This window comes from Achroia grisella, unplaced genomic scaffold, assembly GCF_030625045.1.
Source record: "Achroia grisella isolate CSIRO2021 unplaced genomic scaffold, CSIRO_AGI_Agris_v1 utg676, whole genome shotgun sequence".
Classification (NCBI taxonomy): domain Eukaryota; kingdom Metazoa; phylum Arthropoda; class Insecta; order Lepidoptera; family Pyralidae; genus Achroia; species Achroia grisella.
The window spans coordinates 1,911,429-1,936,942 of NW_026712992.1; the positions used below are offsets into that span (position 1 = coordinate 1,911,429).

General features: G+C 32.7%; 1 protein-coding gene across 1 annotated transcript; it reads right to left on the reverse strand.

The window, feature by feature from the left end:
• LOC131849998 (uncharacterized) lies at nt 1-25,514 on the reverse strand. The gene is made up of 2 exons (XM_059200141.1): nt 25,325-25,514; nt 1-3,242 (listed from the first exon to the last, which is right to left on the reverse strand). Exons 1-2 carry the CDS (start codon nt 25,331-25,333, stop codon nt 30-32), a joined length of 3,222 nt encoding a protein of 1,073 aa, XP_059056124.1. The 5' UTR covers nt 25,334-25,514; the 3' UTR covers nt 1-29.

Consider the following 25,514-nt stretch of genomic DNA (forward strand, 5'->3'; position numbering starts at 1 on the left):
TTCTTTTACTGTTAATTAATCTACTTAGGTCACGAAGGAAGCCCTCTACCATTTTGTCTTCTAGAGCTAACGTGAGACTCATAATGAATATTTCTTTTAGTCCTTGAGAAGAACGCCGCGTTGCATCCATTCACTGTACACCGGTGCAATGATTGCGCGTGGACGGTTTCACAATGAATCTTCAGACTGGACAAGTCTTTAAAACACTCTCGACAACCCCGACATGGATAGCTACCATCTTTATTTGGCCTCGGTGCCTCGTCTTCAACGCAGTAACTTAGTTTCCGCGCTAATGGAGGGGAATAATTTTGATTGTGACAACCAAAAGCGCTTAAACTTGGAGGAAGAAAGCCCAAGCGTAGTGGTGGAAAGTTTGGTAACATGCTAAACGGTGCAAATAGGAAAGGATGCTGTGCAAACATATCTCTGTTACTCAAGTAAGTATCAGGTAACTGTAAAGGTGGGTATGGAGGACCGAAAGGTATATGATGACTAAGTTGGTTTTTAAGTTTCTCTGACTCTTTTGCTCCGTAGTATTTGTGTGATTCAATATATGGGATGGCACGTTCATCTTCATTGTACCTCGCAATTAAGTCCATTTGTTCCCTAGTTTTCTCCATAACTCTTAATGGAGAATCGTCCCGAATTCTCATTTCATCTGATGACATTATCTTTCTGTGCAGACTATCATTTGCACTGTGACGATCTCTACCTCGCCTTGATGGAAAAGCTGCCCTGCAACCTTCAATATTACATTTGTACATAAGTTTCAAATGCGCATTTTGGTAATGTGTTTTTAAAATGTAAACATTTTGGAATATTCTTCCACAAACAGTACATTTTCGTGGATTCTCATGATCCATTGGAACATCAGTTGTGCTAACAAAAAATCCATTGTCTATATATCCGTATATTTGACCTTGTGAATCTTCTGACGAGTAATCAAAACTTGATACTGAGGATGATGGAGATCTATCAGAGTACTCAACAGAATCATTAAGTGGTACATTATAAGAGCCCAAAGCGTGGGAATCAGGTTTCTTAACAATATTAGGAAAATCGCCTCTTGATAAACTTTCTAGTCGTTTTAAAGCATTTTCTGAGGAATACTGTTCATCATTGGATTGGTTTCCTTCTTGGCTTTTATAAATATCAGAATTATCATTGGGTTCCTGTTTTACCCGTAGATCTTGTGGATTATACCTCGTTTCTATTGAATCGTCCTTAATTTGTGAAAATTCTTGCTTTACTTTTATTTCATTGCATTTATCAAGTACACACTTTTCTGAGCTTTCATTTGTTTCATACTTTTCCACTTTAATCCTTTTGGCATCTACTAAATTATCATTTACATTTTCGTGTTGTTCCTTTTGTTGTTCATTAGTCGCGCAACTTTCAGAAACATTTTGAAGACGTGTAGGATTTAAATTTTTACGTTTTCTTTTCATAATTTCTGGACTTGCTGCTTCCTTTCTATTATCTACGCTTTCATTATTGTCACTGACACTTCTTTGATCATAATCTGTCTCAGAGTCTTCTATTGAGCCATTTGATTTATTAAGAGTTGAATAGTAATCACTAGTATCTATGTGGTCCGGATCTTCATCATCATCATCACCAGCTACAACCACGATACCATCATCTTCGTCTGATTCTCCTTGCCCGTCTTGATCTTTATTTTCTCCTGATTCTGGTTTACGATTCATTGTATGTGTATGATCAGATGATGATGAAAAGTTAATTCCCAAACTATTTTTGTATTCTAAAGGTAAGTTGGGTGTAAACTGTCTCATATTGTGAGGTGCATTTAAAAGTGGATATGATCCAAATGGATGCATTGGATTCATAACTGGTGGTATACCTAGTCCGGTACCGTGTGGTGAAAGAAGTACTGAGTGAACTTGAGCACTTCTTCCGTCATGTGGAGAAATCTTTCTTCTTAAATGTGGAGAGTGAAGTTTTGGATTAGGGTTAGCACTATGTCTATTTCTAGATCTTCTAGAACTAAACATCATGCTACATCCTTCCACAGTACACTTATGCATTTCTCTAAGGTGAACAGCTGAAAAATGTATCTTCAAAGCGCCCTTATCACAGAAAGTTTTCAAACAGACATTACACTGAACTCTCTTTTTTCCAGTAGCGGGATTAATGAAGTGAGTACCCAAATTTAGAGGTATTTGTGAGGCACCCCATTGCCTTTTGGGTGGGCTAATACATTTCCCTAATAATAAGTTTCTTGAGTTTTGAGCAGCAGCCGATTCACTATAAGAATCCTTACTTAAATTAAGGGCATTTTCTTCATCTAATTTTAGATCATCTGCTCTAATTTTACTAGAGTTGAGTGTATGATTATTTTCAAGATTTTCTTGATTTACTTGTTTTCCTGACATTTGAGGTAACAAAGCTTGTAGTGATGCTAAACCCATTGGATTTTGACTCAGAGCAGCTACCATAGCAGCGGAATGATTAAATGTAGAAGGCATTGATATCGGTGGCATTGGTAAATTGGGTGGTAGTGGAAAATTAAAAAATTGACTACGCATTAAATCCATTGTAACTTTTTCCGTTGAACTCATTTCGTAACTACTTTTTTTAATATCTTCTTTAACGGGATTTTCTACAACTTTAGTCTTACGAAAATCGAAAGGTTGCATATTTTGAAGGTGACTTAAGGGAGATGAGTTGATGGGACTAGTGGTTGAAAGAGGACTGGATGAGGTAGATAGGTGAACACTATGACTGGGCGACGCTTCACCTGAAGACATTCTATCATGTGGTGATTGTCTATGAACTGGTGATGTCCTACTATTTCTAGGTGATATAACTTCCTTTCTTCTTTCAGTGTTATCTTCTTCAACAGAATCCTTCCCCTCTTTATCCTGAATTGACTTTATATATTCAAAATGATGTTTTGCTTCCATCATGTGTTGGATATATTTTAAAGATTCATCATTACGAATATCTCTGCCTGACTGTTCCATTAATTTTCGAAATTCTGCTTCTAATTTTAGCTGGTCTAATGCTCGATAATCCGATGCATCAGACTTTTTCTCCTGTATACTGCTATCGTAATCTTGTCTAGTATCAGACGGTGAAGGCAATCCGTTCTTTTTGTAGATAGGAAGTAAAGACGTTTTGTGTAATGCTCTGGCTTCTTGGAGCTTGAGAATTTGCTGGAGAGCCATGTTGTGCTCGGGCCCTCGCCCATTCCATCGATCTGCGCTACTTGTCTGTGATTCCTGGAACAAAAATATATAGCTTATTTAGTTGTGTCTGTTAATGGTCATCCTCATTAATATATATAATAGTAGGTAAAAGAAAAGAAGTAGTATGACACCTGTATACAAAATTAATTTCCGCGGGCGGTATTTCATCAAATGATTAAGCTATACAAATTTTGCAAATTCTAGAATATTTCCATTAGACTTCTCATTCACGAAATAATATATAATAAAAGCAAGATACAGTTACAAATTATAATGAATGAATACGGTTAATTCTGAATGATTATCAAGTCTAAGCAAACCTAAACACTGGTTATACAAACGGCTCTTCAAAATAACTATCAGACCAACACAAAACCACACCTTGCGTTTTCAAAGGCTAATATCAAATTAATTCTGAGAACTGAGAGCAATTGGGTAAAATTGTGTAAAATGACGGTTTCGAGTCGACTTGAGAATAGAAAAGTGGTTTGTGTCGCGTGTTCGGAACGATTTAATCCGAAAACTAAATTACTATTCATTTGGTAAGCATTCAGGCCGGCTCGCGTTGTCAAAGCTAAAACTTGCTTTAAATCGTTATAAGTTTATTTTAATTTTAACCACAGGAATGGGTTGTTTCAAATTAAATACAACATTATATCTTATCAGCTCTGTGTTTGATGTCATTAAATAACTTTTATCCTTATAGAATGTTGATATAATTAGACGTTCGAATTGGGCAATTTTAAAATAATTTTTATATCATCAGAGGCCTGTTGAGGAAATAAGTTCTTTATGGTTGTCTTTTTTTTTACATCGTTGTTGTATTTATATTATTGTAAGTTGAAAAATATCTGATTCTATACTTAGACGAGTATTTGTATTGGATAAAATACGTTGGATAATTCAAAATTCACTATATATTTATTTCATAATTATTCGTATAGTCACAAAAAATTACATGTGTGATAAAAAAAAACATAGTAAGTGTATACAGCACATTCTCTAAATCTAATTGTATTTGTATAATTTCGTTTCGCAAACGACATAAAATTATCGAAATATGTGTATACCTACTACACACAACGACATAATTATATGTCGTTTGCGCTCTATCTAACTATATATTGATATTACATGTTTAATTAATCAATATGATGATCTTTATCATGACTAACAATAATAGTCAACATTTAAACATGTAAGTAACTTAATTTTAGACAAACATTGACCAGTGTCTGGTGTAATCGCGCCGTTTGTCGCCCTTCAAAACCATTTGTCATTTGATTATAGCGTGTAAGCGTCTAGCGGCGACTACGTTGCCTCTATATCATTATATTACCATTTCTATGGAGAATTAAATTGTCCCTGCCCCAAACAATAATTTTACCCGAAACGACAATTACCAGAAAAAGAATCCGTTTTCTAATGCTACAAAACGGATAAACGCCGGATAATAAAGTGTCGTTTAACAAAAATATACGTCTGTTACAGAGTTGACCGGGCCAAATTACAGGGTGTTACGAAAGCAATTTTGTTCATAAGTGCAAGTAGATTTATCTCCGGACTGTGACGTTTTTTGTACGATGCTCTGACTGTAGTTATGTTATTACCCGACTGCCAAAGAAAGGAGGGCGTTTTTTTGGGTGCATGTTCGGTTCGTTGGTGCAAGGTCGTCTAGGTTACAGTTGTTTATACTTCCAAAACAGACAGATAAGTATTATCTATATTTATAGTATTCTAATAGTATGAAAGATATAGTTTTTCTATCTTTTTTTAGTATCTTCACAAGTGTAGGTACTTATTGTCAGCTATACATACGCTGTAATACATGCCCACATTTTGCTGAAAATATTTACATCTAATAGTAACTAGAACCCGTTTCTAGTATTATTGTGTTTCACATGATAGACCGTTACGAATATAAGTTACAGTAAAAGACAACTTTATGATGCCTGCTAGATTTAAATTCACGTACATAACCAGGCTAGAGAATACTTAAAAATAATTGGTAGGTCTATATAAAATTTAACATCTAGTTTCATGTGACTGCATCACGTCATATTTTTATTACAACTAATTACAAGTCGTTTTCAGATCATTGTGTGCGTTTATACATTGTATATTTACGTGGAGTTTATAACAAACGAAGGCACATGTCGATTAATGGCGTCTATCAAATTACACATGCGAGAGCAACTTTTAATTTAGTTTTAAATTAGCTAATAAATCGATTGGGTGGGACTTTTGCGGCGCTCTCGAATAGCCCTTTACATTGTGACTGAATTAAATTTTTTCCCGAGCTCTCATTACCGGACGGCGACGGTCGTTTAAGCATCATAACCCACTATTAACCAATCACATCATTACCGGACGTAAATTCATATACTTTAATTAAATTATATATTTCGCGATACGAACCATTTTAAAGGTAAGGTGTTTTAAAATGTCGGTAGAAATGTTTACGAATACTAGAGATCGAGTAGATCGAGTAAGTACTTTCTTACTTATATTGGTTTAAGTTAAAACCTTTTAAACTAGCTTCCGACCAGTGATTTGCGCGGGTACAATTATTGTAGCATTCCCTATTGTTTTTTTGGAAGTAAAACACTAGCTCTATTTATTATAAATAAAAAATCATATCTATTCTATTATCCTAGCATTTGTTTACGTCATAAGGAGGTATTTGTATTTCGTTAAAAGAACTCCTCAATATTTTTAGTACAAACTATTTTAATGCTGTAATGGTTGATTTTAAGCTCTACATCTACATTGGACGTAATATTAAAAGGTTAAATAGAAAAATGTGACATGATAATCACTTAAAGCATGTATAATTTGTATCATAGATTATATTCATATATCTGTACAATAGTTAAATTATAAAATTTAAAAATGATTTTAGCATAAATGGACAATATAGGTATCTATAACAGAATACACAAGTTGAATATGAATTATTCGCACGTGCAACTTTTATATTTTTACATATTGTGCTTTGTATGGTTCCCTATAAAGCAATATATCTGCATTTTAACTGTGGGAATATACAGAGTAATTGTCAACAGTCAATAACAAAAAAAGCGGCAAAAAATCCGCCAAAGTCGCGATGTTAAGCCGGGGTGATTGACCCGTTGTATTTATGTGCCATCTAGTTGCTCTTGTTACGAACACCATAAGGTACGTGTTCCAATAACTGGAATGTTAACGATAAATTTGCACGCGTATCTGACCCACGCCTACCGGCGGAGCAATGGACAGGCGGACATATTTCACGGTATTTTTTTTCAAACTGTAACACAACAAAGTGTGCTTTATCACAATGACGTATGGTATTATTTCAGCCAGTAAATATGTTTTCTTTGCTTTTTTAAAAAAAATGCGCATTTCGCGATGATCGTTTTTCGTTGGCTCGCTGTCGTGACATGCCATATTGTTCAGAGCTTGATACATGAAGTAAGTAAACAGGTTTGGGTACTGTAAAGCGCAAAATGCATTGCCATTTCACGTAATGACTGCTTTAACATGTGCACGAGACAAAAAAACAATACATTTCTTATGGGAAACACTCAAGGTGGAATGAATTACCTACGTAAATATCTGTGCATCAAAACTGTGTAATTTGCATAATATTTTTTTGTGAGAAAGTGGGTGACAGCGTGTGTAAAATAATATATTATTATATATATACAATACTATAATACAAAATATTCATACTCTTGTAGGTAATTTCTTGACGTTTGTTTGAACGGTTAAGGCGCCAAGAAATTACTAACAGACAAACAAAATTGTTTCACTTTCACTCCCCGTATCCCATATGTTAATCAATATAATATATCAAATGTTTGATTAGAATTATCGACATTATTCTACATATTATTCTATAGTACCTACCTTTTATAGATTCTTGTGTTTTTTGTACATAAACGAAGTATATTTAGTAGGGACCTACTAGTAGTAATAATTATTTTGTAGGTAGGTACTTGATGATATCTACATAGAAGTATTTTCATAACATAATTTAAAAAAAAAATAAGCAGACAAAATGCGTATATTAAGCGTTTTTAAAAATAAATAAATTTACTAGCTACTAATATTTTTAAATTTTTTACGGCAATTAACTTAGGTATTGCTAAGTTTTCGCTTTGACTTCACGCGGTGTTCTTCATTGTATGTAGTAATTATGCTTTTAATTTCATATAATAGTTTAATGTAATGTTTTTATCTGTATTTTTCCTATCAAACCACTTCTGATTCAGTGTGTACCTCGATAGATTTCGAGTTAACCTGCCACATACAATAGACAGTTTCTACCTAATAATTACAGTCATAGAGGGCACGATAAACGAACCAACAAACGTTCAGTAATTTGTGGATTATGAGCAAAGTAATTGGTGAAGTTAAGTTTATGCGTAGTAATTATCGGAATTCTGCGTCATTGAAGAGTTATATTACCTGTTGTTTTGGCAATAATAACTTTACGACCTCTTGGCTATAAATGGGGGTTGAACTAAAAGGTTATAGTTATAGGAATTTAAAGCCTGAAAAGGTAACTTTTGAAAGGTTACAAGCGAGTTTGTCTACTTTTTTAGATGAGCCTATAATATATAATGAGCATGAACAAAATAATATAATACTATATATTCTCTAATTATAACTATATTAATTTTATTATGCTAAATATAATTAACATAAGTATCTACGTCCAAACGTCAAAAGATAGGAAACAGAAAGACTAACATACTTCAGATATATGTAAATGTGGTTACTGTGTTCAACGTAATGCTAAACCAAATACCAATATTCATGAAATTCATTAATTTCATTCAATCATGTGAAGTGTACTGTGTGATGTTTGGTTGACTATTAAGGCACCATGATGTATCAAACATATCTACTTTTATATATTACTGTTATTATATTTACTGTTTTATAATTAATAATTATTATAATAATAATAACTCAGGACCACTCACACAGCGCCATCTAGTTCAAAGTTAAGCAGAGCTTGTGTTGTGGGTACTAGACATTTGGTACGAGTACTTACATACAATTTTTTTGTAAGTACATAATCATTATACATAGGAGTACGAGGACTCGAACACGAGTCCATCGGAATAAAACGCTAAGCCTTTAGACATCGCTATGTGTGTGTGAATCCATACAGGTCATAATTCGAACAATTTGTAATATTCTGGATCGTTTCTTAATATCAAGCTTCCTCTACTCTTGATAACCATTATTTACTACTGATCTAAAAAAAAATTCATATTTCATATTCCAGTTGAGTCTCGTGCTCTTTCTTCTAAATAGTAGTAGTTTAAAGTGTTACAATGTTCTTAAACGTATAAACTATGTTGAATTTCAATTCGACTTGCTAAGTAATTAATAATATAATAAATATTGATTGACTGCTTCATACTTTTTGATGTCTCAAACTCAATAATCTTTATTAATGTAAGTCTATATTACAGACTCTTATGATATGTCAAATCTACCGTCAGTTCGGAGTGCTTTCGAGATGAGAAGAACTCAATAAAGTATATATACTTTTAAATACAACATGAATTAGGTACACGTGAGCAAAGGTGATCAATGAGCATCAATAAAAAATTGAATCACGTATAGCTTTTGGGATAGAAAAGGAGAGGCTACTTATGCTAAAAACAAACACGGTTACGCGGACCAATACGTGGGCAGACGCTAGTATTACCATAAACTAAAGACCAGCCATGAGTAGTTATTAGCGTATTATCTGACACAAAGCCGTTTGTAATCGTATTTTGCGTAATACCCATAACATCAATAAACGCCATAGATCCATGTGGACACTGTATTGTACCAATATTTGTCGTTCGTTTAACAATGGCCGATCATGCCGTGTGGGTGGGCTTGTATGCCTCCATTAATTTAATTATCATTCCTATGTACACAATAGTGATTCAGTGTAGAGAAAGTATTGTGCGGATTTTTTTTCAATTTAGAAATACGTCCGAAAGAAATTAATCTTATAGCTGAGTGGAGGGCATAATAAAATGTTATAGATTAATGTATTTAAATAAGGTTACAACAGAGACCAAGACAAGACTTTGTAAAAAGTCATCTACTTGCCCTCTCTCAATCTATTTCAATCGATAAGCAGTAAAAGAAGATGAGGCAATGAGTCAGTTAAAGGATAAGAGGCCTGATACATCAGTCTTCTGGAATGGTAGCGTATGAGGCGTATCCCGGGTATTACATAATAATCTGATAGTGTTGTTCGTGTACCTATATAGCGACTGTTTATTAATTACCATTAGGTAGACCATCAGCCTGTCTGTCAATGTAATACTTATAAAAAAAGGTCCTATATAGTACACAATATATATAATGAAACTAGCTGTGTCCGCGGTTTCACAGGTATGAAATTTTTAGCTTATATGTTATTGTGATGTTGTAAGCTATATTACTGTAAAGTTTCATCAAAATCCGTTCAGTAGTTTTTGCGTGAAAAAGTAACAAACATCCGTTCATCCATCTATACTCACAAACTTTCGTGTTTTTAATATTATTGAAATCTAACACTTAAAAAGTTTCCTGTAGGTATAGTGTATGAAATTTATAATGAAAAATGAGATGAATGTATAATAAAAAAATGAGGATATAATAGAGACTAAGCCTAAAGCAACTGTGGTCGACCACAGCTCTACCGATAAGCAGGATAGGAGACTCTGTGCGTCGCCTATAATTTCCTGTCTATGTTTTGCTCTATGTGTGTGGTCGTAATTGATATTAAATAAAATAACTATTAGAAGTATTATAATAAGGAGGAGTCTAAAGGTAGTCAGTCTAAACAAGATGTGTATGAAACTGTTACGAGAGTAGGGAAATTTTCATCTCAAATCGCATAAAATACAAGACAGAGCCTTGTGGATGTGACACCTCAATAAAGGTCGCTAATTGAAATCTAGTGGAGATCAACACTTTTTAATGTCAACTTATATTGACATAGACAACATATTATTACTGAAAATAGATTTCGTTTTCGTTCGATAGATCGTTCCGGACATACTTCATGAAATATATTTGCTTATTTAATGAAATGTCTAAATTGTGAAGTTTGTGGGGAAGAAGAAAAAATGCATCATATTTTATAACATATTGGACATAATACAGACAATATCAATCAAGCTTTTAGAGCTTATTTGATATTAAATTGGTTAGATTAATTACGTAGGTGTATTCCACGGTATACGAGTATATTGGCAGTCAGCTTCGGATGTAGAACTTAAGATTCTCGCTGCTATTGCATTAATTTACGTTGATATCTCTTTTTTGTTATATAGTTAAAATACGATGGGATTGTTATCATCACATTTAGTGTACAAAAATCCCCACAAAATTAAGAGAAAAGAAAACAAGAACAATAATTTAAAAAAAGCATGCCAGAACCAAGTCATATACCTAACTCGTTTCAATTTCGTCAAGTATTAACACCATATATCGATATTACAAAGACACCATAACCTGTCCTCATCCTGAACATGGTGTTTCGGTACAATTTGGACTTCGTACGAAATTATCCACTGGACGATCGATTTAATATAGGTAATGATACACCATGGACAGTACGGTGCCGGCTTATCTTAATCTCGACTTTAGACGCCTCCACTCGTTATGGATATTAAACAATAATTGGATAACCTGAGGTCACTTATCGATTTTGTGTTGTGACGGCGTTTTGACGGACGGAAATTAATTTGTTGGTGGACAAGTCGATTTGTTACATGTATATAGTTCAAAACTTAGTTTTGTATATGTTTGTGTAATATATTTTAATAAGTTATATATGAAAATGCTTGTTAATAAAAATAAAAATTATACCAAAAGTAATAAACAATACCTTGGTAGGTACTGAAAAGGTTACACATCGCCGTCTAATTTCAAAATAAGTAGAAGTTATATTATTATTTAACCAGACTACATTTATTAACATACAGACAAAGGTATCTACTTAAAGAATTAATATGCAATATACAGTAATAAATACATGTAAACAATTAAACCAGAAATGCCTAGGTAATCAAAAACAATATAGAATGTACTATTAAGTATTGTTAAGGGGTCGAATCCGTGAACATGGAAAAATATAACAGTTTGTACCTAATCGTATGCTCCACTGAGATAAATAATTAACTGTGCTTCGAGTAGCTCTTCGTCGTTGAGCTCATGAATTTTTTTTTCGAACTGAGCCTTTGATCTAAACCTGTTGGCCATAGTTAGCCTTTAGCACCTCACCGAACAAGGGGACGAGTGCGAATGGCACTCCAAGCAAGCATAGAGATGAAGTTATGGATAGGATGAAGACCAACTCCTACCTAACGGATAAGACTTTAGTTTGAAGACATCACTAGGGGTTCGTTTGAATTGAAAAGAGGATTGATCGCAGGGCTATAAATTTTAGTATGACAATATATTCTGACTATCTCTCTGGTAATATACACCACGTAGGAGTGGAAATAAACTATGCCAAATTTGGGCATTTCAAATGTTGTTTTCACAAGCGAGTTCAATAACTCAACAATTCCTTTGACTATTTCATCTATGATAACAGTTGTCAATGTATACAATTTATAATCGAATTATTTAAAAAACATGTTCTTTTCGTCGTATAACGTTCAACCCAGAGATACCCTCTTACGTCTCGCCAGTTAGTTCTACCAGAGGTTTATAATACCCAGGATAATTCATACACTACCAAATTATGCTGAACTTTTATACTATGTTACTAAACAATAAACAGTTTTTTTATATACGTAATAGAAGTAAGTATATAGAAAACAACAATTGCAGTCATAAATACAAATTTTGTAACAGACGAGAGTCGAACCTGCGATCTACGGAACTGAGACGGTGTGTTAAACCGTTAGACCACCGGCGCCATCAAAAAATATATATTGCCTACATATTAAAGCTAGTACTTCGATAATGAAATAACAAACCTTAGAATAATCATCTTCCCACCAACGCTTGACAAATTGTGATAATTTGTTGAGATGATCCTCGTTCATACTAAGTTCACTAAACGAAAACTAATATTATATACAATTACAAAATTTTCACACCGGCACTGTTACAAAACGTCGGCGTTCTTTGCACGTCGGCAACTTCAAACGCATGGGACACAACTAATCCTGTGACATAAGTGTTAAGACTTCAAAGGCACCGCCGCAAGGGTGGGGGTGATAAGATAACCTTTGGCCACCAAGACAATAGAAACTACCTGCCCTCTATACCTCGGTCCTCACATTTACGTACACATGTTCATTTATTTGGGGATTAGGTATAATAAAATAATTATTGATACGTTTATGATGTGTTATATTTATTACGTAAGTGGCTACTGAATTTGATAAGACGGCAATAAAATATAGCACCTGTTATACTTCATTGTGTTTAATTATTTTATGACATTATTTAGAAAGCGCGATAACGTACTAACTCAACTTTATCAGATCAGACACCGAAACCTTTATCAGTTTAAATTTCTATGATGATTGAAGGAGTTAAGTTTACTAACGTCTTTCAAAATAGATAATAAAATTATGTTTCTTATTATTATTATTATTAGGAAGATATTTATGAAGATAGAGTTAGGACAAAGTCGTCTGTATGCGTACTTCAGTCTATATTTTAGTCAAGCTTGTTTTGTAAAATGTGCTTCTATTAATGTGAGTGATTAGGAAGTGAAATTAGAAAATAAGAGGCATAACATCTTAATCCTCCAGAATGGCAACTCATAAGTCAGTGGTATCAGATAAAATGAAATAATTTCTTTACGAAACATTGGTACAGTAAATAAGATATTACATGAAATATTATTAATCAGCAATATTTACCATAATAAGCATGACTGGCAAATTATATGAAAGTATTCGTTTTAGTGAAATATTCTTGGACACTAAAAATTACCAAGTCATAGTCAATTTTATAGTTTGTGTTTAAACAATGCATGCATGCATGCACTTAACTAACTTAATGTCCGTGGTACTGTTTATGAACATTGGTGGCTGTTATCACTTACCACCAGATTCGCCGTCAACTTATTTACCATTATAATAAGGTGCATATAAAAAATATAAATAATTTCGACAATCCCAATGATATACATATTATAACTGCAGGGCCCGCCTTTGATTCTATATTGCAATTTTTCTAGTAGACATATATAAATTATAAACAATATTTTCTGGGGGGTAAGGGATTGTTAGTAACGAAGACTGTTGACCTCCAATAAGTTCCCCCCGGAAACCATCGAGTTAAATTCCAGGTGAATTTGTCACAATGCTTGCTAATCTCTTGCTCATATTATCATCCTCCATTGGTGCCCCGCCAGCTTGGACGGGTGCACCATATCAATATCATATATTAAAAAAAACACCACACCGTAAAATAATATATATTGTTTTGTGGTGATTTTGTAATACCTAGTTAAATCCTTAAATCTTTTAAACTAAGTATATTAGGCAAATATTCATCTTTTTAAGTAGGCATACATACTTCGCAGAACAGAACATTAAAAAACCCTGTGAAATGCATAATAGCGAGACTAGACGAAACATGCAAAAAACTGCAAAAGAAATTGGCGTCCTTTTACTTGAACAATGCCCGTTGTCGGCACCTTTGAAGTTGACCTTATGTGAGGATGATAACACAGACAATACAAGCTTGGCCACTGATAACGCGCATATGGGTGAAACAACAATACAGACAAACTATTTAGGAGCAGCTGAATGTGATTTTGTGGAAACACTGAAGATTTACATGTATGTTTTTACATATTGTAAGTATGGGAGGTAGATCACATACTATTGTGTTTTGTATGGAACGCACGTATCTATTGTTTATGATATTTGTACGGATAATGTATGAGACAGAAGTTACTAAGAATTATTTTGTTAAGAAAATGTTCTACTTAATGTATGCTTACATATGAAAAGCATACATTTGTAAGGCATAACGGACAAATATTGTTCCTGTCATCAGCTAATGTCAAAATTAAAGTTAAAATTACAAAATATTAGTTACTACCAATATATTTATAACAGCTGTTACCGGGATTTCTCGTGCTACTTTTGAGAAAGAAATTTAAATAAAGAATATTTTCATGTTAAAATTTATTCAGACGCGTTCAGTCATTTAGTAAAATATGACACTTTTTCTAGCCATTCAAATCTGATAAAGCGCACACCCAATCAATAATGCAAGTGTCTCATAAATTTACTTTGCATATCATTTTTCATAACGGTAACCTACGTTTTATCCCCTTTATTTATAACACAGCGTATTTCATGATGTCACGGTAACCCCATAATTTGAAAACTATATTTATAGTCCTGCGAATTTGTATCCATAACTTTTTGTTTGAAAATCGATTCGAATCAAGCAAGCATAAAACTTACCGCAATAAATTAGTGAAAATCGCACTCAAAACGATTAAGCCGTTTCTCAGATAAGCATGCAGAAATCTACAGGCAAATAGACAAATTTCTATTTCTGGGTTCTGTAATATTTTCGTCATATATCTTCCATAAGTCAGTATCGTTTTTATTATTACTATCTCTCTTTCATTAACACTCGTATTACATTTACGAACGTAAACTGCATCTTTTCTAATTGTATTGTCAGTTAGATTTAAAAGTTACCGAAATTGTGAAAATTTTCAAACACGCGTGTTAGTTTTTTCATACGATGACTGATTTGTTACATGCTTCATAAACTGTTATGAAAAGTTCCAAAACATAGAAAAGTGTAAAACGATGAGCGTGTATATATTCGGGAAGTTTGTTTTGTTATTTAAAAGTGTTATTGTACTCTGGTACAGTCCACGTCTATATACCATATACCATATACTTATATGTTTATGTACATTAGTATCACTACATATGTAGTATAAAATAAAGTCGCTGTCGCTATCTGTCCGTCCCTATATACGGTTAAATCTTTAAAAGTACGCAACGGATTTCGAAGCGGTTTTTTGTAATAGATAGTGTGATTCATGAAGATATGCATCAGTGCAAAGTCGGGCCAAGTAGCTAGTTGTATATATAATACTTTTGTATTAGATTGTACAATTTGTAATTCGTATTTTATGTATCTACGTTTTTTGCATCATTTATTACCCACTCCACTTATAACACTGTTTAGGGTTGCCTGGATGAAATCATTTCTAGGGAAGTCCACCTTTCCTCACATTGTCTTTAAATTATATTATTAGTGTATTATCAAGCAATAAAGAATATATGTAAGATAATTTGTATCATGATAACGTAACTAATGTTTTATCTCAAAAATAGTTTCAAGGGGTTGAAAGTTTGTACGTCACGTACGTATATACGTACGTTTGTACATATCCAATGTTATTACATTGGAATTAGTTCCAGAGTAAATTTGCTAGTTGTACAGATAATATCGCAAGCACAAGCAAGATACAATATTATATTTGCGGGGAGAAATAGGGGATGAAAGTTTGTATGGGATACTCAATATCATTGGGTCAGAATTAATTTACAAAGTAGATCGACTGGTTATGCAGATAATGTCAGTAGAACAGTTAGTATAATATATTTAATATTTATCAATAACATTACTATAATTAGATACTTAGTTATTATTTATCTGTGACACAATTGTCTAATAAAGTAGAGATACGGTTCACTTAATGTTACTCTGTCTGTCCGACTGTCATGGTTTATGGAAATATGGGTGCTTTATTATTAAATTATTCTCATATTTATAACTAGCTTTTCCCTGCGACTTTATCTGCATTCCTTCGTAGAAAGAAAACAATACATAATGAAATGTTTTCAGTAAAAATGTACTCGCTTAATCTTACTAATATTATAAACACGGAAGTTTCTGTGGATGGATAGATGGATATGTGTTACTCTTTCACGCAAAAACTACTGAATGTATATTAATTGAACTTTACAATAATATAGCCTATACATTAGAAGAACACATAGGCTATAAATCTTAAAATTCAAGCAGCTGAAACCGCGGTCACAGCTATTTTTCTATATTTTTTTTTTCGTAGGTACAATGTATATATATAAACAACAAATAATTTAATGTTTCATATAAGTTTATAACTCACGAGAGCATCGTAGTACCTAACGGTTCTGTATATATAATTAATTACGCCCTACAATTTCGTTTACAAAACAATAATTTATGTGTGTACGATAGGATCGTCTGGGTGTTGCCATTGCAGTCCGTCATTTTGTTGTGTAGGCAGTGTTGCAACATAGTTAGATTTATTTATTGATATCTGTTAGGTGTATACAAACATTACAATTATTATTTACCAAAATGTCTTCCAAAGTTGTATTCATATAAAAGTAGTGTACCTATATATGAAAAATGATAGATTATTTAAAAAAACTACTTATATTATATATATGATTAAAAGATTTGTGTGCTAATGCTTTCTATCCTAAGGCGTCTTTTTAGATATCTTGCAGATTGCAAATATATCTAGTGGTGAAATATTGCATTGTTACTACGTCTTTACATGCAGAAGAGACAATACTTACAGAGAGAATATTTAGATATGACTATAAGAAAAAAAATATAAAACTTTTTGCATAAAATCGTTATTTTGTAAACTAAATTCATAAATTACTTAAAATATTGTAACAAGACATTTCATATAATGTTTGTGCAAACTAATGGTTTTTTTTTACCAAATCAAAATTATGCTTTAGTATTTTTTTTATTTATTCTTAAGACAATTCATACAGCGTTATCTAGATCCAAGTTAAGCTAGCTAAAGCTTGTGTTATGGGTAGGTACTAGATAACTGATACAAATACATAGATATTTTTTTTCGTAAATACATACATATTATACATAGAAAATACCAAGATAGGTATAAACAAACATACCAATGATTACAAACGTTTGTTTACAGGTGTTGCCGTGCGAGGAATCTAACCCGTGATCATCGGAAGTATAAGGCGGTGTGCTAAATCGTTAGACCACTGAGGCTATCCATAGCTAGCTAGAATAGAATGAGAGCTGTATATATGTAGATTAAAACAAACCGACATCAATTGATCAGATCAATTGTTTCTACCATAAACTAATGTTTTTTTTTACCAAGTCATAATTATGTATTTGTATTTATATTTTGTATATATATATATTAGTAATAGTTCAATGTCAATAAACAGACATCACAGCACTACAGTAGTATTTGAAGATTTGATAGGTTTATCTTTATTGTCAATCTTCGCCACGATGTAGTAATTACCACTGTCTTAACATACAGCTGACCTGTAACCCCATTTGTTGAAATACCGGGTTTGATTCTCAGTTGATTCAATTTATAAGTGATGTTTATTTTAACACTATAATAAATATATACCTAGTCATGCCTTAATGATATAGTAGTGTATATATATACACTACTATACCATTAAGGCATGACAGGAAGTAGTATATATACACACCATTTCATCTAGCAATGGTAGCAAGTTCGCACTATACCTGTATAAATTCATAAAATAGTCCCAATATTATAATCGATTATCTGATTAATATAGGTAAGTAGGTATTTATTTACATATAAAAAAAAACTATCAGCTTTCTATTCAAAGTAGGTATGCAACCTCTTATTAGTTTAATTCTCCATTGCGCTGAGAAATCAATTGTTAGTTGATATCTTTAAACCATAATAATAACATTAATAACATCTCAAGATAATTCACACAGCGCCATCTAGTCCTATACTAGCAAAGCTTTTTAATGGGTTCTAGACAACTAATATAAATACGTACACTTTCAAATACATACATAATATACATAGAAAATACTGAAATGTACAAATGTTTGTACCGTGCCAGGAATCGAACCCGCTAATAGAAGTAAAGTGGTGTGCTAAACCTCTAGACCACCGAGGTCGTGTAATGAACATATATTTCATAATAATATGCCACTTGGGAAATAGAAGACCGGTGACAATTTAAGTTACTAACTGGTCGTCTGACGTGTTTAAATCGTAAATCCATTCTAAATTAATAAGAAACATGCATGCGTAGGCGCAGATTGTGGTATTGGGGTTCGTTAGGCCTTGTACAGTACTGGACAGTACCTTCAATTAGTTACGTCGTGAATCTTCATGTTATTCGCTATAACACGTTATATTTCTATTATGTATTGGCTATCTGTAGTCTATACAAATAAATATGCAGACGAAGGTACTTGAATAAAATATTAATAAAAAAAAAGTATGTCTGCCTATTTGTTCTTGCTAATCTCTGAAATGGCTGGACCGATTTTGATGTGACATTATTTTCACTCACAGATATATAATAAGGAATAACTTAGGCTACTTTTATTTTAGAAAGTTTATTTATTTTAATTCGAGAGAAGTCGCGGTAAGCTAGTGCTAATTAAGGTCGGTGGCAATTTGGTAGGTACTTATTGTATAAAATTTGTCTAAAATGAACTAAGTATAGAGAATCACGAAGAATGGGGAATACTATATCATACATATAGCTAATAAACTCTGCCTGCCTTCGCTAACGGTGGCGGAGAACCAGTACGATAGGATGAGCATAAAGTCCGGTTAATTCAAAAACTTGCCATAGGGGACCACGTGGAGGTCGACCTGACAATCCTGACATGCTAATTGACTATTGTAGAATTATGTGGTAGTAGGTACGATAATACTTTCATTTTCTAGATCGATGCTAAAAGGATCTATTTTAGTTTGCCTGTACCAGGAATAGAACGATAACAATTCAAGTTATCACTAGTCTGAATGACCTCAACCGTCGGTGACCTTGACCTTATCGATTTTCTTATCAACCGTAGTTAAGTAAATATGAAGTTTAAGTAAAGTAGACTGGCAAGTTTAATTAACAAATCAGCTTTAGGAATGGGAAATGCTCTATGGATTCGTAGAATAATTTCTGCTAACTTTAATACCTACTGTATGCAAAATGATAATATTATTGTATCTTGATTAATCAGTTACCGACCTCTTGTGAGTAGGTATCTGTACTAACTGTGTACCGCAAATTTGTATGGCTTTATTTTTCAATAAAAGATAGATCTAGAGAAGATGTCTAATTCTCAGATGTTCAGCCGTTTCGTCGTGAAAAGGTAACAAACAGACATGGAGACGCACTTCTGCATTTATAGTATTACTCGTTTTTTGGATAAAGGTTTAGTTACAAAGGGTAACTAAACCAAAAGACGTGAGGAATACCTGGGCATAAAATTTAATCACTTTGATTAAGAAACAATGTGGAAATCTGCAAATAATTTTTTAACTTTTATATTTCAAAACTCCCTATGGTTATATGGTTTCCTAGGGATGAAAACGTTATCTTTGACCTGTAAAAGAATCTTGTAGGTACGGTTGGCATACCTTGCCTTAATATAAATAATAATAAACCTGGACAATTAACAGAGCGCCAGTTTGTCCCACAGTAAGCAGAGCTTGTGTTATGGGTTGGTACTAGACAACTGATACAAAAACTTAGTTTTTTTGTAAATATATACCTACATAACAAATATAGAAAACACCCAGACAGAGACAAACAATCATACTCATGAATACAAATGTTTGTGCCGTGCGAGGAATCGAACGCGCGACCATTGGAAGTAAACCGGTGTGCTAAACCGCTAGACCAAGGCTCCTATGTAATATATCCAATATCATAATATAACCAATTATAGGTACCTACTTGTACATGAATATTTGCATCTTCCCGATTAGCAAAATAGTGACATGAGGTAAATAACTTTAAATGTTCACCGTCAAACTCAATCTGGTTAATATATGCTCTCGCAAACTGTCCATTTCTTTGATGGCCGGCGATTTATTTCAATAATCCGCGTCCGGGTAATGTCCGCGCGGGAAGGCGCATTACGGACATTAGGCCGGCTCATGGCGATCCTTGCAAATTCCACTGTTATCCCGTACCTATAGCATAAAGTAATCTACACTAATCTATGTTAATATTAAAATCATGCCTTTTCCTCTGTCTCGTCTAATCTAATCACAAACTATACACAATGTTTTTTACAACTTGATTTAGGTACCCACATATAAAAAAATGTATACTTTATAATAATTAGTGTACAATAATCTTCCAAAAGACATTAGAGAACTGGGATCTCATACATTATTTAAAGGCAAACTTAAAATTGAGTGTGATTTAATATTTTTTTATAGAATGCTTAATATAATAGTAAAATTATTGTTTTTTTTTATAATTTTCGTGCCTGTTATAATATTACTGATCAATATTTTTTTTCGCGACATGTCATCTGACGTAGGTACTAACGGTATATCGCAAATAAATATTTTTTTCATTAGCCACCTAGCCACATTGGCATAATGTTCCTTTTCTGTTTATAGGCGCTGTATTATACCTATATAGGCGACAGTTACCACTTACCATCAAGTGTACCTACCTACCATCAGTTTTGTGCAAGCCAATTAAAAAAAAACTACGATCATATTCAAACTATTCTCTATTGCGTTCTGTTATATTCTTCTATAAAATCTATTTGTTGTGGTAGAGAGCACTCTACCTCGTCTATGCTTTTTTGATTTTCCATACAAAGTTTCATCTCCTCTTTTAACTCCTTATAACCCTTTTTTGTATTAAAAAGTAGCCTATGTTCTTTCTCAGGGTTTAGACTATCTGTGTACCGAATTTCATTTAAATAGGTTCAGTAGTTTTGGCTTGAAAGTGAGACAGACAGACAGAGTTACTTTCGCATTTATAATATTAGTAAGGATAAGAAAATGAGTTTGTTTTTATAATCCCGATGGGCTGCAGTGTGTAATAACCTATTTCCCCGTCCGACAGGCCCGCGGCGACGCCGGCGCTCCTCTCGCGGCAGCTCACGGAACTAATGGCGTCACGCTCACGGCGCCGCCGCTGCGCCTGCGCAGCTCCTGACATCTGCTAAGAGTTGGCAGCAGGATGTCGTGATTCAGATCACGCTGCTGTCTGGTTGCTGCACTTGTTATTTAAGTATAGTTAAGTATTTCTATCAATTGTCTAGTACAAATAACACAAGCTTCGCTTCACTTGGATGTAGATGGCGTTGTGTGCATTGTCCTAATATAATTATTATTTATACGAATAATAGGTTTGAAGCGTTTGTTTGTAATTTTCGCTAAATGTTCACTATAATGGTACTTACATAACAAAAATTAAAATATCTGTCGGTTCATGCTAATCTCTGATATGGCTAGACCGATTTCGATAATGCTTTATCAAGAGACAATTGTATTGTGTAACTGGTGGCCCATCTCCTTATTTGAAATTAAAAATAAATCTGTATTTTGTAATCATGTATACAAGTTCACTTGAATACGACAATAAGAGCGGAGTTTCTTGTTTTTCTCTTAGTTCGAAAGCATTCCTGTCTGTAGATTTGGTATATCGTAAGAGTCTGTAATATACCTATATTAATAAAGGTATTTTGAGTAATAAAGTATTTTTTCGTATGCTACATATATCCATGCTTACCAATATTATAAAATCAAAAAGGTTTATTAGTTTCCCTCATAGCATAACTTTCATCTAAAAAAATATACAAAGAAACTACTAATATCTTGGATATCTACACCAAAATACTTATTATTGTAATAAAATTAACCTATACTAAAATTTAGCTACATGTCTACTATATATTTATACATATAGGTATACCTACTAGGTATATTAAGTATAAATCCCTCAGTACATTTTTATAAATATAGAGATCGTATTGGTGCCAACGAGTTCATGAAAGTCTATTCATTAATTACCTAAAAAACTTTATTATTATTATTACATCTAATAATAATGAAATACTAAAATTGAGAGGCAAATGTCTTCTTTCTGTTCATTTGTTTATGCGATAGCGTTAAATGTAAAACCACAGATAACATAAAACTAAAAACAACTGTGGAATTGGAATGAAAATTTCAGAGAATATGTCGTAAAATATGTCACTACTATATAGACTAATTAAAGTTGAGTTATATACCCCCCTCCTATACATACCTAAATGAAACACAAAATATTCCCACTAATTAATTTAACAAAAAAAAGTTTAATGCTACCAATTAATTAATTAATTAATTAATTAATTAATCAAATAATGCACCCGTGGTAGGTATAGATATATTACATATACATTTATTGTTGTCTTCATCTACTGTTATAAATGTTATATGCGATATAAACATACCTACATGTAGTAGGTACGGGCGCCATCGAGTTGGTCGTTGATACCGCGAATAATTTAATGAAAAAATATATACTTACATTATTATAAGCATATATATAAGACATCGAGTGCGTCAGTTATTTTAGTTTGCGAACGCGTCTGTTTTGTTTCAGTTAACAAAAACATTTACATCGCATCATCACCGCGGTCTTTGAAGTGGCCACTAGCTGATGATTGCTTGACACATTTCCTCGTATCTGGCAATCATCTGACGTTAATATTTAAATTCTGTCCTGCCATGTTATATTAGGGTTGGCCATGTGGCGGGGATTCCCTAGATCCGTCCCAGTTGAGTAATCACGGCAATTTTGTGTAATATAAATCGTTATGCTGTACTTACTTTAAAGGCGATACAACATCCTTAGTCTAAAATATTTATGATACGTATTTACAGTTGAGTAATTACGATATTTTTTTGTTTATAATTAACTTATAGCTAAAAAGTAATACGGAATCCTAAATATAAAATGTTTATGTTTCATATTTACCCAATTCTTACTTACTCTTCCATAGTTAATAGCTACCAATGTGCTATAATTATCATATATGCATTTGTTTTATCTATAATAACATTGTAAATGTGGAAGTGTGTCTATCTGTTTACTTATTAATACTTATTATTTGTTACTTTTTACAGCTACTATTTAGCTGTAAAACTTAATAAATATTCAATTGACCGTAGATTATATTAAGAGGACAGACACGTGATATTTTGTTTCTCAGAATAACAAACGAAACAGCTACCTATTTGTATTTAAAACGAGGAATAAATGGGAATTATTTTAAAAACAAAACCAGCCCTATTCTTTCCGAAATAGGTACACTTGGTCTGACAGATTTATCAACGCACATATAACTAGAAACTTTAAAACATTGCAGAATAGTAGAGAAAAAGTTACTAAAATAAAATATTAATACTATTGCTAAAAATTTAACAACTCAGGTTGACTTTTTCCTGAACATCATCACAGTCAATGGTAGCTGACCTGATTTAGGGGCAGAAGATTCTTAATAATGAGAAATTTAGCCCTGTTATTAACAATGAAAAGCCCTAAAGTATCAGAAAAACTTCCACATGGTTCTATCTCGAAATTATTGTGGTTAATTTCTGGTGAGTTTGCCGTCTTCTCATTTTTGTTTCGAACTATTCTAATGTTGTTGGCTGCAGCTAGCCTTTACAGCTTTACCGAACGATAGGAGGCGAGTGCAGATGGCACTCAAAACCCGCGGAAGGACTTAACGGCTGAAGACCAACTCCTGCCTGACGGATACGCCTTCAGTCTGAGGATACCACTAGGGTTTCGAACCTCGGCTCAGGCCCTCGTAATGTCGACCCTAGTAGGATTGGATGGGGATCAATCGGGAGTAGAGATAAGTCAATCTTTGCTCACATTGTCTATAATTAAGAATGGACCTATATCTCAAAGTGCAATAAATACTATATATAAATAAAAACATAAGCCTACACAGCGCTTACCGTTCGCGTCGCTTAATGCAAAGTAATGTAACTGAACTTTTCCAGTTTTACATCATTGATGTATTTATTTAGATTACTAAAACAAAAAGTATTATAGAAACGTATCTATAGCTTAGTATTTTATTAAGTAATACCTGTAATATTGTACGCATTTGAGAAGATTGAATGAAGACAGGACATTTGTATTTTCTTTTATATGCCACGCGTAGAGTTATGATTTAATATACTTCATTAAACACTACTTATAGATAAATATTCATATACATAATAGACACTATTGTGTCTATTATGTATATGAATATTTATTTTTTATCTATTGATAAAATATAACAAAATATAGGTACTTGTTAGAGTAATACAAAATGACTCAGTGTGGAGAATTCCACAATTTTTCACAAAGTACCTAATACTAGACTATTAATTACTAAGATTGACATTTCAACACTAAAATCAGCTTAGAAATGACAACGAGATAATATAGTGAGAAAAATATCGAGTTGTAACTGTTTATTTACCTACCATAAAATTAATCTTGTTAAGATATGATTTAGTATATTAATAATGTGTAGAAATGACAAAACTATGCAAATAACTGGCGATATGAACGTATAACAAACGAAATATGTTGCAGACTCGCATATTATTACAATATGTTACATATAATTAATTTATAACACTGAACTAGTTAAATAAGAATCCATTAAGATTCCATTTTTGTGATTAATTGCTTGTTATCTTGATATTCATCACTATTTTTTAATTTGGCATTTGGCATTGGCGAAACGTTATAAAATCCTCACCTTAATTAAAAATTACAACCTACTAGTAACATAATAACGATTATAAAAATTAATTACAGTTGTATCTTCGCAATGTTTAATGATTACATTTGTGTACGACTGTTTTAATTTACAATTGTCCACTTTGACGCCCACCGTCCGGTCAATTAATTCAGTTATATCTAATGAATAGTTTCACAATTTGTTTCGATTCCTACACCTCTATATATGAGTATATTTGCTTTATACGCAATAATACAATTTTTATTTAGAATTCATAACGGGAATTTCATATTTGCGACAGTTGAATGAATAAATGAAAACTAATTGATTAAGGTGGAAAATTTCACTAAATTAATTATTTATATTAATTACTTATTTAAAAAAAGTGTATCTACGAATTGAAAAGAATATCATTTAAAATAAAAAAAAAAACAAGTAAATAATACATTAAGTAAAAGCGTTGAGTTAAATAAAAATTTATTCAAAATAAGTATTTTTAGTACAATACAGTATGTTGCAAATATTATTTGTTTACACTTGAAAGAAGTAGAGCACTGAATAAAATTAAAACTAACCTGAATCATGAATGCTTCTCTTTATTATCTGCCTCATAAATAAACATCAAACGGCACTGAGCTGAGCGTCACTTCACAGTTTACATATCACATCTAATCCTTCACATGTAAGTTTGTACGTCCGACACATAAATATATTCGTGATAATATCGCGTACACAGAGTAACGTTAACACGACCGCCTAACAGTC